Source organism: Abramis brama, assembly GCF_963993115.1.
Source record: "Abramis brama genome assembly, chromosome: 13".
NCBI classification, from domain to species: domain Eukaryota; kingdom Metazoa; phylum Chordata; class Actinopteri; order Cypriniformes; family Leuciscidae; genus Abramis; species Abramis brama.
This window is the reverse complement of record NC_139975.1, coordinates 11,997,606-12,015,899: the sequence shown is the minus strand read 5'-3', so window position 1 is coordinate 12,015,899 and position 18,294 is coordinate 11,997,606. Positions and strand designations below refer to the sequence as shown.

At 38.2% G+C, this 18,294-nt stretch overlaps 1 protein-coding gene across 4 annotated transcripts in view; it reads left to right on the top strand.

The window, feature by feature from the left end:
* Positions 1–17,493, top strand: part of lingo2 (leucine rich repeat and Ig domain containing 2) — a 268,557-nt gene extending 251,064 nt beyond the window's left edge. For 3 of the 4 annotated variants that reach the window (XM_084133264.1, XM_084133263.1, XM_084133265.1), the window contains one exon: positions 14,595–17,493. In XM_084133264.1, coding sequence (XP_083989390.1) covers positions 14,607–16,454 — 1,848 coding nt within the window. In that variant the 5' untranslated portion in view covers positions 14,595–14,606 and the 3' untranslated portion in view covers positions 16,455–17,493. Of the gene's footprint in view, positions 1–870; positions 956–14,594 lie in introns of those variants that run through there. The other variant, XM_084133266.1, reaches the window with a different exon arrangement.
* Positions 17,494–18,294: the final 801 nt, after the last annotated feature.

Genomic DNA, 18,294 nt, shown 5'->3' with positions numbered 1-18,294 from the left:
ACAAACTACTATGACAGTCCTTATTATACCACATGATACGGCACTAGAATTCATCCAAGTTGATTATCTCAGTAACCCTCATTAGAAAAAATACAGCAATCTATCTGCTGTAACGCATCAACCACAAATTTATGCAGAAGAATCACATGAGAAATCATTAAAGAATAGGACGATTCATCTGTCATTGTCATCTCAACACCGAAATCCCTGTGTACAACCATGTGCCCGATTTCACTTCCCTTTGACTAAGAACACACTCTCCAAAAACCATAACAGATCAAAATATTAGATTATGGGCCTGGTCTTGGTGGTGTTATCCAAACTGCAGACATGTGTCCTCATGTTAATACATAAAACCGAATTATTTACTCCACACAGGTATCTAGGCTTACTGATACAATTATTATCTATTATTCATGGATCATTAAAAAGCAGCTGTCTCGTGGATGTGATGGACTATAATTGATTACGTTTAACTTAACTTTTTTTTCTTTAATGGCTCTCAAATGAAATGCTAATCTCTGTTTAAGTGATTGATATGCAGAGAGAGTGTCTCTAATGCCAGCAACATGCATAAAATAGCTGAACAAGACACGCATACACTTCAGCCTGACATCCTGAAAATAAGAAGGCCATTGATTCTTAATGCTACTAAAGAGGCTCACCACAAATACATGTACAATTTGAAACATTCTTTGAGATAAATTATGTTTTAGTGGAAATATATTGTATTGACTAAAGGTTAAAGGTTATGTTTTTGTTGACTACTCGTCTGTTTGTGTTGAAAGAGGGAGGGAGAGAGGGAAAGCGGGAGGGAGTGGGGAGGAGAGAAAAGAAGAGAAGTCTTAGCAGATGGAGATGGAGGACCATTCTGTGTTTGAGCTGGATTCCAACTGGGATTAGTGAGAGCTTGTCAAAGGCACTGCTCGGGTAGGATGAAGAGACGGAAAAGCTGGTACGCTGCTCCTTTCATTTGATTATGAGCTTTTTTTTTTAAATTTGCACTTATACCAATGATAATGGCTCTCGGTGGGATTGGATATCTCTAACTGGCTGTTTCTCATTTTAGTCTTGAATAAAGGGTGTGGGTGAGGGAGAGAGATAGAGTGAGTGCTTTGTTTTGAGGGTGCAACCTTGAGAGATGTTGTTTTGAAGCATCATTAATGTCTGATGCCTCTTGTTTCATTATTTCTGCAGTTCATTCCTTTGGAAATGTAATTGCATACCCTACAAGATGTCATTTGAAAGATATTCTTCTCACATGTGTGGATAAATCCCAGGGGAGGAAAGACTTTATATGACAGGCTGCATTATCAGAATCTAACTTTCCAAAATCTAACGGCATTCAAATCAGGTCTGTACTATTTTGTTCAGGGACGTAGGGAGGCTGTCAGTTTCTTGTGCTGTCACTCCTGCTGGGTAAAGTAAGTAAGTGTGGTGATCATGCACCCCTGAAATTCCTAATATAGTCCAGCCCACATTTATGACTAAACCTCTTCAGCAAGTGAGTGTGCGCACACTGACCTCATAACACACACTTCAACTTCCCACACGGCCCCAGCTTTTCCAAGACTACACGGGCTATACACACGCTTGCAGTTGCTTCCTGCTGACACTCCAAATGTATTCATGCTGAGAACAGAAGGCATCTGTTTCCTCTGTTTTTTTGTTCTGTTCTTTTTTCTCAAGTATTGGATATGCCGGCTGGCTTTGTTGCTGTTTTGCTGTTTGCTGCAACAGCTTTTATGCTACCTTCGGGAAATATTAGCACTCATGCTATAACTTTAGACAATTATTCTTGTCATCCTCTCACCTATATTTTTATTTTTAGATGTTTTTAGGACAGTTTTTGCATTTTTCAGAACCTATAATCCAATGCCTAACCAGAAGCAGATTATTTATTTTTTGACGCCCTGTTGACAGAAGTTGGGATATTTGGGGTATGGGGTACGAATAGTTGATTAAATAGGAACAACTGTTGGGCACAGCTAAAAAAAAAAAAATACATTTTTGGTTGATAACTTTTAAAATGTATAGTGTTTTACTACATCACAGATTATGTATAATTGATGGCACTGTTGTATGATTTCAAATTTTAGATATATTAATGGGCCATTAAGGGGGATCCAGGCATTTGATGTTTAAAACTAGCTACCTTTCATGTTAAGTTAGGTTTATGTATAAAATATATAATAGTTCTCACAATAAAAACTTATAGAAGTCATTGGAGCACCAAAGTGTATTTCATTTGTGGAAAGTGCTCTCCTGTACTTCCTATATCTTGAAGATATCTCTCAAGGAGCACTAAGAAAGTCACCATATTCATAAGAAAGCCCTCCACTCCAAATTGTATTATCAGAATGCATTTAAGATATGGGATGGAAGGTGAATTGTGTGGCACATGCAATGGCGGACCAGGCTGTCCTAAGCATTCAGGTGTTGACTATTAGCTTTAAAGGTGAACTAAGTAACTTTTTTACCTTAACCGAACAGCTTCGGAGTCATTGGAATAGTTATATGACTTTTTTGGGTTGAATGGTGGTCGTCTCGCACCCCCCAAGCGCCTGTGAGCCGAAAAACCACCCTTGCAACTTTGGGCTCAGTGTCAGGAAGTATCGCGTGATATCATGTCTCGCAATGTAACGAATTGCTTTACGGCAAAAAATCTGCTAAAATTCTGTCATTATTGCGCTCCCTCGCGCTGTTCGAACCCGAATGAAGAAGACGTTTTAAAGAATGTTCCATCTGCTTTGATGTCGTTGATCTACTAGCCTCTGGTATCTGAGAGTCGCCAACGAGTTTTTCGACAGTGTTGTCAAATATCTATTCCGAAGCTGTAGGGGGAGCTCTATAGAGAAACCTGCAGCAAAAAGCGAGAATACAGCGAAGAAATTCTGCTTTAAAAGGTTAGTTGTGTATTGCTTGCACTCTGCATCTTTCTGTCTCTCACTCCCTCTGCCAGTTCAGCTGCTGGTGTGTGTTTATCCTTTTTTTTTTAAGCATTTTATGCACATTAACATGATGAATTATATTAACTTGAGCAACCGTGAGGAAAATACGCTTATGACTTTATCATTTTGAGTGGTGGTCGAACGGCATCCAAAAGCCATGAATTCTCACACCGTGTCCTAACCAGACGCGATGCGACTGCAAGATGCTTCAAAATCAATCAAAACCCACAGCCAATCAGAACAGCGTGTGAGCGGGCTCTCGCGGCAAGTGCACAGCACCAGAGAGTAGCCTAGGCTCATCTTGACGGCACTCGTAGGCTACATGATCAAATTCACAAATATTACACCATTTAAACATTATTAAAAAATACATAGGCTACTAAGTTACTAAAACAATCTTTGTCAAAGAATACACTTGTTTGTTCACAGTTTGAACGTTCTTGTTTCCCCATTTGTTTAATTTCAAGATCTGAGGGGAATTATCCATTGTTGCTTTTACAGCTACAAAGCTGGGAGCACTAAAAGTAACATTGCGTGCTTTTAACATTAAATAAAGCACATAAACAGTACCTGAGATCATCATCGCCACACTTTGTGTTTGTTGTTCCAGCCGCAACGTCGCGGAAAAATAGAAACCGTTTCTAAAAAAGAATCGTCGCCGTCGCGGCTGGGCAAAAACTCTGATTATGAAAAAGATATCTTATATCGCGTGTCGCGGCGTCGCATGTAGTTAGGACAAGGTGTCAGAGTCTTAGCCAGGCCTTTTATACAATGAGTAGTTTATACTGTAGGGAAATACGCCTTTTGAAAGAAAGATCTGCCATGAGCATAAATGTAAGTTCAATAATCTCCCCACTTGAAATGAAATATGTAGGCTGGCTATGTTAGAGCCCACATAAAAGTTGAATTAGTTCTTCATCTAGATTTAGGTTGCGGATTTGTAGCTCTATACTGAACCAGAACTAAGCAAATTCTGTGGTAACACTTTACAATAAGGTTCCTTTATTAAACATTAGTAAATGTATTAACTAACATGAACTAACAATGAGCAATACATTTACTACTGTTTTTGTTAATCTTTGTTAATGTTAGTTAATAAAAATAAAGCTGTTCATTGTTTGTTCATGTTAGTTCACAGTGCATTACCTAATGTTAACAAGATTTTAATAAAGTATTAGTAAATGTTGAAATTAACATTAACAAAGATGAACAAATGCTGTATTTGTGCAGTTCATTATTAGTTCATGTTAACAAATGTAGTTAACTAATGAACCTTATTGTAAAGTGTTACCAATTCTGTTATTAGCATCTTTTGTTTTACATTGGCTTCTTTACTTTTTGCTGTTTTCAATTCAAATATATCTGATTGAGTTGTAATTGTATTTGAGGGCAATTTGTATTTCTTTAACCTTTAGAGCTCAACAAGCACATTTTTGATGGTCCTAGTCTGGACAGTGTCCTCAAAGTCTTACAATGATTTATGGAATAAAAATATTTATTTAATAAAAATGAATTGTCGTGTTGACATCACTGACCAAAAAGGCATTGTAGCCAAACGTTTTTTGAATTGTGGTCATGAATGCATGGTAGACTTGATCTTGGCAGCCTCTCACTAAAAATAACTGCACATGGGTTTGGAACAGTAAATGTAAATAAATAAAGACAACAATTACTATTTCTTTAAAACATACCTATATGCAAGTTAAACTAATTTCACTGAATAAAAAACATTGACATTCACATTAAGCGTTTTTTGCTGGCCTCGCTGAACTTGATAGCAAAGAGAGAAAGAGCATGATAGATAGCAGTTGAGTTTCACTCCTAACAGAGGGTTATCGGTGTGAGGAACAAGAGAAGCATCTCTCTCCGTCTATTTCTTTATCACTAATTAACGCAGACCCGTTCCTCCTGAAGAGCTCAGTGTGAAGCGTATGGTTGGTCGCTGCATAATTTGTGGGGTTTTCAGATCCTGCCTTTGATTCTCTCAGTCAGAGATGTTGATCCCAACTCACTTCCTCAGCGGGGGCGGGCGATTGTGCTGACGCAGCAATTGCAGCCTCTTACATGGGGTGCTGAAAATCTGTAAATTGCTCTTCGGGGCTTTTTGTTACCCAGCATGAAATTCAACTCTCAAAACAGATAAATAAATCAAGCTCCTGGTCAGACACAGTTTTTCAAAAGCAGAGTCATCAAAAATTATGCAATTTACTAACCCATCAGTTCTGTCCCATTAAGAAATGAATCAATGTTTTTAAAATAACTGTAAAAAAAAAAAAAAAAATTAAGGTTTTTATTGTGCTTATGCTTTTCATTATATTTTTTGTACAATGCAGATCAAAAGTTTGGGGTCTGTAAGATTTTTTTTATGTTTTTGAAAGAAGCATATACTCACCATGGCTGCATTTATTTGAAGAAAAGAAAATACAGTAAAAATAGTATGGTGGGGCTAGGGGGAGGGGTGGTTGGGAGTCTATATTCTAGCTGAGCCCCCAGTGTGAGTTTTTTAAGGCTTTCGTTATTTTAGAACACTATTTTAGAACATATTAATTCCATGGTGATGCATCATGCAGCCACACTGTATGGCAGAGGTTTCACTTTTATTTTGTTTTTCCTTTTTTATTCAAAATATTCACAAACTTGTTAACTATATCATGAACTATATGATATATCCCGATTGTCTAATATGTGGAAGTGAATGTGTTTTGTCATTTAAACACCTATATAATAATCATGTTAGCTGATCTATAATGCACGATAGGTGCCGCCATAGTAGTTTGAACCACAATTCAGAGAATTGCATCTGTCGGATTTACATCACGTAAATTCATCCATTTCTCCTATACATTAAAGTGTCCGTTGAACTACAGGAGAAGAGTAGAGTAAACTTTATAGTTTTCTACACAATGTGTATCTGATATGAATAAAACACTTCAACAAATTATAGCCTAATTGAAAAGATTATTATTGCAGCTTCCACTGACATTAATGTCTGTAACCTAAAATAAATATTATGTGGTTGAAGACACTGAATAGTTGTGATATATGAAAAGTACTGAGCGTGTCCGTCTCTGGCTCAGCACCAGCCAAAGCGCAAAAGCACGTTTGAATTTAGCAGTGACGCACTGAACATTGGAGTCACACTGGTGTGATTGTATGCGTCAAAGGGTTAAAATCAATCGCGTTTCGGGGGTAGAGGGGACAAATTGAAACTGAGGGTCACAAATCAGATCTGAGGGGGCAATGCCCCATTTTGCCCACTCATGGTGTCGGGCCTGATTTCACCACCTATTCAAGCATCCAGCTTTTACTAAAGTACAATCCCAGTTAAATTTGTTTTGCTTAGGATATCTTGAATTAAAGGACATACCCTTTGCCATGTCAGTTACACTGGATTAAATAGTTATGTATTTAGGAATCAGTGGGCTTAGTATTGGTATTTTCAATTTATGTGCAGAGGTGCTTGTGATTGGATTATGTATAGACAGTCACTTTGTAATTCTAAATCAATAGTTGGAGAAATGGATTTTTTTTTTTTTGTCAAGGGGCCACTGGGGTTTCCTGTCCACTTCCATGAACCACTGCATGTGGTGTTTAACAGCCTGCTGGTGAGCTTCTCAAATCATAACATTATTGAACCAACGACAACACTGTTAAAGTGGCTAATAGATGTGACATCATGATATCTTTATACTGCAAACCAGCTGTATTCTTTCTCAGCCCAGAAGATGACATTTTGATAAAGGTCTGTGGAGTTAATCTTAAAGATGAGCTGGGAGAAACTCTTGAGGGATTCTTCTTTAACTTCTTATTACCATTAGCTGTGATGATATCACACAAGCCCACTAAAACATTAAGGGTTAGATGTTCACCTTTCCTCTTAAGAGTTAATTACATCTTTCCTTCAGGATTTAATAATGTTAACAACTGGACTGATGTAAACTTACTGTTGGGACAGGGCTGGTAAACAAAGACGTCCATGCCAATGCCAATTATATTTACTAGAATATTTTAACCCGATTCTGTGAAATTCATACGTGTTCACATAGCGTTGCAATTATTAGAGTGAGCATATAACAAACAAGCTACACTCACAAGGATGGAAATCTTGTCTTTGTTTCAACATGATGTCTTTTGAAAAACACTAAAAGTGCAGAAAAACAACTGCTATATTTAGGATGTACTTCTAACACAGCTGTTTGTGAGAGGTGTTGTTTCTCTAAAGATTCACTTCCAACTGAGGCAGGTGTGTGTATGCGTTAATATAACTGGGGGAAAAAACAGGATAATATATGGGTCTGGATTAGCCACAGAAATCCTTTACGGATTTCTCCGGAACAGAGTTCCTTTAGCGGAGTCTTAGCAAACCACTGTGTAAAAAGTAATATGGAATATATAAATAATATTCAGGATTCAATATAGGTTAATTACAGTCAACATCTTTTATGGTATTATGTTGATTATACCACAAAAAAATAATTTTTAATTTTGTTCCTATATTTTCTGGAGAGAAAAATCAAGTGTATGGTGAGGTACTTTCAATGGAAGTTAATGGGGCCACTTTTTGGTGGATTTAAACAAATCTGAAGCTTGTTATTTTATTAAAAACCTTGCATAATTTTATTTTAAAACTTCTTTATTTAAAGGGGTCAAGACATGGATTTTTATTATTATATCAATTTTGTTCCTTGTTCAATATGTTAATAAAGTTCTTTGCACAAAAAAACGAACAAACACATATGCAGAAAAAACATAATTTGCAGACAAAGCATTATGAATTAATTCACTTCCGGTTTGGGATGCAGCTGCTGTCAGATCCTATAGAGTTTGCTGATTCATCTTTCAACTAAGGTTTCTTTGCGAACTCTCCATTACACTTAGCCTTGTCTATAAAAGAAAACGCTCCAAACAAATTTATAATCTGATCTGGGATGCCATTAAAATAAACCATCAACTTGTTTCAGACTGAAGTCTGTACAGAGACGCAACCGATCTGTTTAATCTGGACACGTCAAAGTGAACGTTCTTTCTCTCATCCATTTGTCCTGTTGTCGACAGACTCAAGAATGTGGAGTGTGTCAAAAACTGAAACTGCGTACTATATCCAGTGTAGACAGCGTCAGTGATTATAATGGGTTTTATTTGCTTTTGATGTCTTGATCTGGAGGCAGTCAAATTAAAATGTATTTGCCAGTGTGACATCACAGATCCCGCAATATCAAAATGAGCTGTTTTTGGAGCTTGTTTAATGCTTGGTTTATAATGAGGAGGATGAATTAAGCTTTGAAACTTGCAGGATGTTTTAATAGTACAAACACTTATATGTCAGAGAAATTTGATTTCTCATGTGATAACTCCTTTAAGGTATAAAAGCCATTGTATAAGGGTTTATGGTGTAGCCATTAAAACTAAATTGTTAAATTATGTATAACTTTACACAGAAAATGTTAGTGAGTGTTATTTTTTCATACAATAATCATATTAAACGTACAGTATGGCATTTTTCGCCACTAGGGGTCGCTAACCTATTTACAATAACAAAGGCGTAGATTGATGACGCAACATTTGCTAAGAATTATGGATCTTGTCGTCAACATCAAGCCGACCAATCTAATAATGTTTATAGATGACTGAATACATCGATGTTTTTATCATGACTGTGATATGAAGCAGTTCGGGATTGCTAAGAGACAGCTATCAGCTCCAAACGCGACGCGAGTCCCGCGGATATAAAAGGAATATGGACATTTCATTCTACCGAACTACACGCAGAATTACTACTCACAGGTCAGTTTATTAGACAAATTAAACTTGTGAGGTAACGCAGCGCTGTTTCACTTGGTCTAACATTACACTAGCACACTAAACTGCATTTGAATGTGTTGAAATGTATGTGTTAGTTTGTCTGTATGAGACTAGCAGTAAGCTAGATCAACATTAGAATAACATACAGATCATATTCTGACATTTTATCATTGTTGAACTATAAAACATTGATTAGTTTTATGTAAATGTGCTCACCTGTTTAATAAAGTACATGTAGGAGCGGTCGAAGTCTCGGACATGGAGCTCTCGTTTATATAACCTACTGTCTATGGGAGCTTTCGGCATCTCGAAAACACCGCGCTGATATTGATTCTCGTTTTAGTTCTTCTTTTTTTATCCAAAGTCTGCTTGCCATGGTCCATAATGTTTGAACGAAACAACAACAGCGTGCAAATAGACATTGCGAACTACAAAGTTGTCCGCGTCAGTCACTTTGGTTATTATCAGACGGCTCTGGTTCATAGCTCTGGTTGCCATGGCAGCACGAGCGCAAACCAGGGACAACGCGGATATGACGGCATTGGCGGCGACAAAACGGAAATAAAGAAACAGGTTTCTTTCTAAAGTTTCTCAAATTTCTACAAATTTCTCCTGGTTTGAAAGTTGTTGGAAACAGTCGGGATAATGTAAGTACACAACTAAAAATATATATATAACATAGATATAGTGATTTTTGCTATTTTTAAAGCAAAAAAGTTACATATTGTGCCTTTAACTTGCAATGTATTTGTAGTATCTTTTGGCTAGACCATTGAAACCATTTTAACGTTTCCAGATTGGCCCCATTCATATCCACAATAAGTACCTCACTGTAACCCAGATTTATTTTTTTATTTTTTTACAGATTTTACAGATTTTTGTTCTGTTTTTTAACTTTCTCTCAGAAGTTAAGTAAGTAAGAAAGAAAATGAGAGACAAATGGAAACTATTTTAATGGCAATAAACATTATGCTGCAAATGCTGTTGATTGAGCTTAATTTAAATGCAAACTGAGACATGTCTCAATTCACTATGCTAATATGGGAGTGACCATGCATGCAACCGTTTCTCACATGCCGTACCTCATTCTTTCCGCATGATTATATTTAATTTTGTGTAATTATTCCAGAGCTTACACTATTTTTTTATCCCATAATCCCTTTACCTTATTCAGTTGCTGGCTGTCTGGAGAGATAGTATAACTATAATGGTCTTTTCAGGGCTTTTTTTTTTTTTAACTGTGAAATTAACTAAATATATCTCCAGCTTCCTATGAAGCCTTTGCAGGGTGTGGTCATCACATTAGGTGGTCCACATCAGAAGGACCAAGAGAGTCTCTGAGTGTAGATATAGCACATCCTGGCTTGAAATGACATTTGTTGCTTGATTGCACAGGAGTCCAGTTTGTTATCTAAAGCCTAAAACTGCCAGGGCAAAAGACCGGAAAATGCTGGAGAGCCCATGTAAGGGTATTAGACTCGGTTCTAGTCTGGTTGACAGAGCCAGGGAGGACCATTCACACACTTTAAGCCGATCACAGCCCAGTCAGGACAAAATACATGTCCCAGGCATTTAAATGGTATCTTTCTCTCCTTATCTCTTTTACAGGCATACTCATGTCAGCATATATTAAATGATTGGCAAGTAAAATACATCATGATGTATTGAAAATAACGTGTTATTTATGAAATGGTCATGTTAGGTTTTTCATTGACCATATTTAGTTTGCACTGAATGTCATACCTGGCCTTGTTTACTGTCTTTATACACGTTCCTGATCTTAGTGTGAGCGAGTAATCTTTTTTTACCAAAGCCAAAATATTTTTTCGAAATAATCTTTCATCAAAATTACTTTTCAACCTCTCTTCTAATCTTAAAATTGCCCAAGTTGGTTTGCTGGTCTGGCCTGGTCTCCAAGCCTGGCCTGGCTTGTCTGATGGTTTGTTTAAGAGGGGTTTTTAGCCCATTTCAGGCTGAGACAACAGTTAGACCAGCTGAACAGCTTGGACAGGCTGGAAACCAATCTTAAACTAGCTAAAACCAGCAAAACAGTTTAGGCTTCAATCCTGCAGGGATACTGAGAATTTTCCATCTATACCCAATGGATAAAGTCCATACCCAATGAAAAGTTGTATCATTAAATAAAGCATTAGATTTATAGCATTATAAAACAAGGAACAAATCACTGTTTGGAATGCTGTAATTAGCAGATCCAAACCACCTGAGATCTGAAAATGTGTTAAAGGGGTGGTTGATTATGATTTCACGTTTCTATCTTTAGTTAGTGTGTAATGTTGCTGTTTGAGCATAAACAACATCTGCAAAGTTACAGTACAACGCTCAAAGTTCAAAGCAAAGAGATATTTTCTTTTAAAGAAATTGATTTTTAAGGACTACAACAAACGGCTGATAGGGACTACACGACATTCCTCCCGGGTTAGTGACATCACTAACCCTAAAATTTACATAAACCCCGCCCCCCTGAACACATTTATAGATTATCATGACAGAATATGCTAATCAATGACTAGAAGATAGTTAACTCCACATCAGCAACATAAATTTAAACATAAACAAAAAGGTTTTTGAAAATTTCAGGACACAAGCTATTGTAGCTCCGCCCTCTGTGCCAGGAGAAGCAGCTCATTTGCATTTAAAGGGACAGACACAAAAACAGTGCATTTTGCTCACCCTCAAAAAGTGACAAGTTTAACATGCTATATAAAAATATCTGTGGGGTATTTTGAGCTAAAACTTCACATACACACTCTGGGGACATCAGAGACTTATTTTACATCTTGTGAAAAGGGCATTATACCACCCCTTTAATGTCATTAAGCATGAATCATGTACAAATTTATTTTATGGATTTGACAAAAGTCCAATTAATTCCATAAATAACTCTCCTAAATAGCGGATCAATACGGTATTGAATAGCTAACAAAGAAGCAACTACATTTTCTTAATTGCACAGCTTGGGGCAAATAACCAATAAGAGATTAACATAGGTACAAAGTTTCATTAAATATAAAGTTTTGAAGAGTCTTTGGATTTGTAAATATGTGTTTATATACATGGTCTGTCAGTATCTGTGTGTATGTGCATGTAAATGAAAGAAAGGTTAATTTTGTCACCTAATAAGACTCTTGATACAAACACTGATGTCATGTTTGCGTTTCTTCCCTGTGAGCACCTGCTCTATAGGAGACTATGCTCTCTGTGTCAACACAAGCTTAATGCTTCAAATTGCTCATTGTGGGAATCTAAACAGCCTACTATGAGGGGGAAAGTGTTCTTGTTTTATCATGCTAAGTCTCATTTATTCCTATTCTGTTTAGTTTCAGGGCATAATTGCCAATGCAAATAAATCCAGAAATAAACAGAATACTTTTTTGTGATGATTAGCATATATTTTGGTCGGGCGAAACAGAGACTGTCTGAACAAGGCGCAGTTGTGTAATGTTTTTCCTGTTTTTGTTTTGTTTCACTGATCATTCTCAGGGTAGAAGGAAAAAATTGCCAATACTTAGACCCATGTATACATCTCCTGTCACCACCACTGCCCGCACCCACTTAACCTGTTACGTGCAAGAGGAGACCATATGGGTTGCGGCTGGTGATTTCAAATGTGATTTGCTCTCTGTGGATGCGTGGCATTTCATGTCGTATAATGAGAGTGCATATACATGTTATACAACTCGACCAGGCTGTGTTTCGTGCCTGTGGGGTTTCTGCACCTCTTTCTCTCTGTTTAAATTTAGTGTGCCCATGACACACCAGATGAGGCGCTGTGTCTATGCACTTTTCACAACCTGTTTCACAATCTGTCTGCTTCACTAACACACACCCACACACTTACACACTACTCATCTTTGAGCTTTGCAGATATTCATTTTTACATTTTCTACTCAAATAACACATTGTTTTATTTATCTTTGCCAAATACTTAGGAACAATCAAAAAAAATTGTAATGTGTGTTTAAGTCATTAAACTATCTAGTTCATTACGCATTCCTGACACATATGCATTTGTACTGTTTACTGAAGGATGCAGTGAGTTTTGTCTTGCAATGTTACTTAATTTAGATGATATATTGTCTTCATTTATTGTATTGCAATTGCCTGTGTAGAATTTACAGTGCAAGCTACAAATAGCCAGGAAAAATTAGGATCTAGCTCTGATAAAATGTTCAAATTACATTATAGTTCATTTAAATATTGTCTGAATTTACAAATGAACACCATTATAATGAATGGCAATTTTTTTATTGAATCTATTATTACTTATGTCCTTGTTTGTGTTACTGAATCACCACATTATGCAAACCTGCCCTCTAGAGGTCAAACTTTGGCATGCGCATGCTACAATTTATTGTAAATTCAGACCAGATACAATGTAAATTCAGAAGTTACTATGACTGCAACAACGTACAAACATTCAAATGTGATATTTACATAAACAATCAAACAAACACATGCACACTTAGTCACGCTGCAGGACATTTGTGAAAGTGTCTCCACATGCATCTTGTTTTCGCTGATGCACACATGTAGACACCACTGTGACTTGACTGGCAGTGTGATATTTCACACAATGCTGAGTATGCTGAGCCAAAAAAAACATCCCCAAACAAAAGTAATCAGACTGCCAGGGCTTCTAAAGTCAACATGAAATGTTGTTCGCAACGCATTTTATTAATATGACGTATTTTCAGTTCAAACAGGACATTCAGTGAGAAATATTTGAGGGTAGGGTTTGATTTTGTCCAAGAGGTGGTTGTTACCACAATAGAGCCACGTAGATGGAGAGGAAAGGTTAAAAATAAAATGTCAGCCGAGATATAAAGTTGTTTCAAGGAACTGCAAGTCATTACATTTTGAAGTTCAATAGAAGGCACATCAATTTCAATATAAACAGTGTTGCCATTAAAATCAAGGCCTTTGTGAAGGTCTGGGAATAATTTCTGACAAAGGACGGTCACGGGTAAGAGTGAGTCCGACATCAAGGCTACAAGTTTACAAGAAACAGCACAGGTGTTTTTCACAAACAAGAAGCTGCACATGTTTTATTGTCATCTGGTTATTGTGTTTAGCATCAGATGCAGTAGTCTTCTCTTTAGCCAAAATAAACGTTCATAACAGAGTCTAGAAACCACTTTAATCCTGGTTTGTCTTATGTTTGTATACTGTATGTGTGGGTGCTCTACAAATCATTACTATAGATGTATATTTGTTTAAAGTTATGAGGGAAATTGTGTCAGTAAAAATCAAACTACACTTTTTATGTTCAAGGCTTTTTATTTAAGTCAACAAGTTATTTGTGTAGTCTATGGTCTTTGTTCTCTAAGTAGTGCTCTATGAATGTTTACAATTTAGCATTTAATGAATAAACTGAAAACTGCAAAACCACAAAGAAATGTAATGTTGAGAAAGTACAAATCTTCAAAAGTACTGAACAGACTGAGAAAGAAAAACAGCAGGACACCCATAGGGCTGTGAATTCATGTGCACACAATAAAGAATCAATCCATGCACATACAGTCCCACAAGCAAGAATTGAGGCAGTTTTATTTTATTTTTGGATGGATACACCAATCTTCAGTTTGTTCTCTATGTGCGGAACAAACAAATTCATATCAAGTCCATTCAGTGGTGTCTCCTGCTGTTCTTGATGAATCCATGTTGTGTATTTAATGTTACAGAATACTAACCAGTATTGGTTAACCTTTTGTTGGTTAAGTAACCTTTTATTTTGCCATATTCTTTATGGCTTCTATGTAATATAATATGTCAAGACTTCTTTGTTCATTTACTAATATTTCATCTTTCTCTTTCTTTCAGAGCCATGACAGTATGGTGGACTGTTTAAATCGAATCATGCTGCACACAGCCGTGTCTTGCTGGCAGCCTTTGCTGGGGCTGGCCCTGGTGGCCGTGTTCGTGGGCTCCACCCTGGCCTGCCCCTCCCGCTGCGAGTGCTCTGCCCAGAGCCGCTCTGTCATCTGTCACCGCAAGCGCTACAACGCCATCCCTGATGGAGTCCCAATCGAGACACGAATCCTTGATCTTAGCAAGAATCGCGTTCAGGCCGTCAACCCCGATGACTTTGCTGCCTATCCACACATAGAAGAACTGGATCTGAGTGGAAACATCATTGCCTACGTTGAGCCCGGAGCCTTTAACTCGCTCTACAGCCTCCATTCACTGAGCTTAAAGAGCAACCGCATCAAGCTCCTCTCTCTAGGCGTCTTCTCTGGCCTCTCCAACCTGACAAACCTGGATATCAGTGACAACAAAGTTGTCATTCTAGTGGACTATATGTTCCAGGACCTGCGCAACCTCAGGTCATTGGAAGTTGGAGACAATGAGCTGGTTTACATCTCCCATCGGGCCTTCAGTGGACTGTTGTCACTGGAGAGCCTGACGCTGGAGCGCTGTAACTTGACGGTGGTGCCCACAGATGCCCTGTCCCACCTACACAACCTGGTGAGCCTACATATGCGCTACCTCAGTATCAGCACTCTCCACCCCTACTCCTTCAAGAAGCTATTTCACCTCAGACACCTAGAGATCGACAACTGGCCATCACTGGATTTGTTCCCCGCTAATTCTCTGCATGGCCTAAACCTCACCACGCTTTCCGTTACCAACACCAACTTGTCCGTTTTCCCGTACCAGGCTCTTCGCCACTTGCCATACCTCACGCACCTTAACCTCTCCTACAGTCGTATCCGAACAGTGGAAGGTGGCCTGCTTCAGGACTTGGTCCGATTGCGTGAGCTGAGGTTGGCCGGATCTCAACTGGTGTCCATTGAACCCTATGCTTTCCAGGGTATACGCTGGCTACGCTTGCTAAATGTCTCCCACAACCGGCTTGATACCTTGGAGAGGGGTGTATTTCATGCTCCTGAGGCTCTACAGGTGCTGTTGATCAACAACAACCCTCTGGTGTGCGACTGTCGTCTCATGTGGTTGCAGCAAAGGCGTCATTCCATTTCTTTCGGTGACATCCAGCCTGAGTGCAGCACTCCGGAGGGCATCCATGGACGCCCCTTCAAGGAGTTCAAAGAGACCCTGCTGTCCTACTACGTGACCTGCACCAAGCCGAAGATCCGTGAAAATCGGACTCAGATGGTGTCAGTGGAGGAGGGACAGTCGGCCCGTTTACACTGCAACGCAGAGGGGGCCCCGCTGCCCACTATTTTCTGGGTCACCCCACGCCGGAGACACCTGACCAACAGGAGCCACGGCAGGGTGACGGTCCTCAACAACGGCTCGCTGGATATCAAGGCGGCGGAGGTTCAGGATGATGGTGTGTATATGTGCGTGGCCTCTAACACAGCGGGCAATGACACTCTTATGGTATCACTGGCAGTGAAAAGTCTGGGCTCGCTGTATGCCAACAGGACCCAGCATTACACGGATACAAGCAATGCCACTGCCAACGGTACCAACCTCCCTAATGTGACCTTTGGCCTTGATCTAAAGACTATCTTAGTTTCTACAGCCATGGGCTGTTTCACATTCCTAGGAGTGGTTCTCTTCTGCTTCCTGCTCCTGTTTGTGTGGAGTCGAGGAAAAGGCAAACATAAAAACAACATTGATATTGAGTACGTGCCACGCTCAAAGTCCAATGGGGCCTCCGCTGAGGAGGCGGACCAGGGTGCTGGGCCACGGCGCTTTAACATGAAAATGATTTAAAATGTTTAAATATACCAGTCAGAATTTACACAGATCGTGGTTTGACAAATAGTACCTGGAACAGGAATTGATCAGATCGATGCCAGGCAACTCAACAGTCCCTAAGATTCAATCCAGGCTTTGGTTCAGCTTGGACTTCACTGGATACGCAAAGGGAATAATATGTGTCAATAATAAACTATTTTCAATTTGTATGAAACCCTCTTGGTAAGAGGGGATGTTCACCAACACTCCAACACAAATTGTGTACAGAACCAATTTGTAAAATTCAAGTATTACTCTTATTTGCTGAGGCTCGCACATGCTTTCTCACTGCGACCAACAGATGATCGGGAATCTGTTATCTCCCTCATTATCCTGCATATATGTACGTAATGCTCAGTTATGTATGTGTATGTTAACATGTATAAACACTTTATTTTATTGCATTGTTCACAAAATGCAATTATGGCCAAAATTCACATTTCCCATGATTCAAAGGAACTGCTGTATGACCAAGCCATCGTCTCGCTACTCAAACTGTTTGAGGATGGAGGACAAAGGGCTTTTGCGGGTGTGAAATGTTACTCAGAGGAACGTGTATGCCGTTTGTCTACCCCAAGTTATTCTCCTGATATGAAGAATATTATATTTGTTTATAATCTGGAAAAAAAGAAGAGAGATTATTTATTAACAAAAGCCTTTACGTTCAAACTCAATAATACAAGGTGAAGATTTTCAAATTATTTAAATTCATGATTTTTTTCTTTGATTTTGATGTAAGTATATACATTAATTAACACATGCCATTTTTAGTTGTGCTCTTGTGCATTTCCATGGCTTTAACCCCTTATCTGGTACAAAATACAAAATGTCTCCATTTCAAGTCAAGCTACCATTATTATTTTATTTTTTCCTTTCCTTTTTTTCCCTAGTAAGAAATTCAACTTTGTTGTGGTAGTTTCTCATTTTGTTGTTGAATCATTTAGATTGTAAACAGTTCAAAGTAAAAGAAAAAAATACATGTATGTGGAATAAAGAATATTGATTTGTATTCTGATGTTGTATTTAAACGAATCTAATTTCATAAATTATAGATTTAAATTGATGTTATTGTACACTGCTAAGTATAGTGTTTCTTTAGATATGGTATATTTGATATACTTTAAAAGACAATTTAATTACATTTACATATAATTTAATGGTTTGCATATAACTTTGCTGGCCAAACATTGTTAGGCAAGCTGAGGTTGAACTAAAGAAACTGGTTGAATCAGAGGAAATATAAGAATAAGATGAGACCAAATGCTGTTGAACTAAGACACTTTGCATGTTTTATCTCCAGAGCAGGAAGCACATGTTATCTAGAGAAAAATCTCTAGAAAAAGCTGTTAACCCTGTGACATGAGGGAAATGAGTAGGCAAGATACATCCATCATGCCACATCCATCCTACATCCATCATGCCGATGAACGATGTGTTGAGAAACACTAGGCATGAAAATCACAGTGGGTGAAAGCACTAATTATACAAATTGACAAGGGAGAGATGTTTTTATTGCTTCCTAATTGTTAGTTACAGTAGAACTTTGTGTCCCCTTTTCCCCTAGTCCTTCTTTAAAGAAAGTCAGAACACAAACATATGAAGTTACCAGAACAAGTAGTGTCTTGGTGTCTTGAAACAAGGTTCGTAAGGCTGTGCAATTACCATAAAGACATCCGTCAAAGGAGATTTCCCACTGCTGCCAAGGGAGACCTAATTTGAGACCCTGGTCTTTTTTGTAACAGTATTGATTTCCCAAAAGGCACTATGGGATTACTGGCCAACATTAGGAATATTCTAATTTCTCTAATCTCAGTCA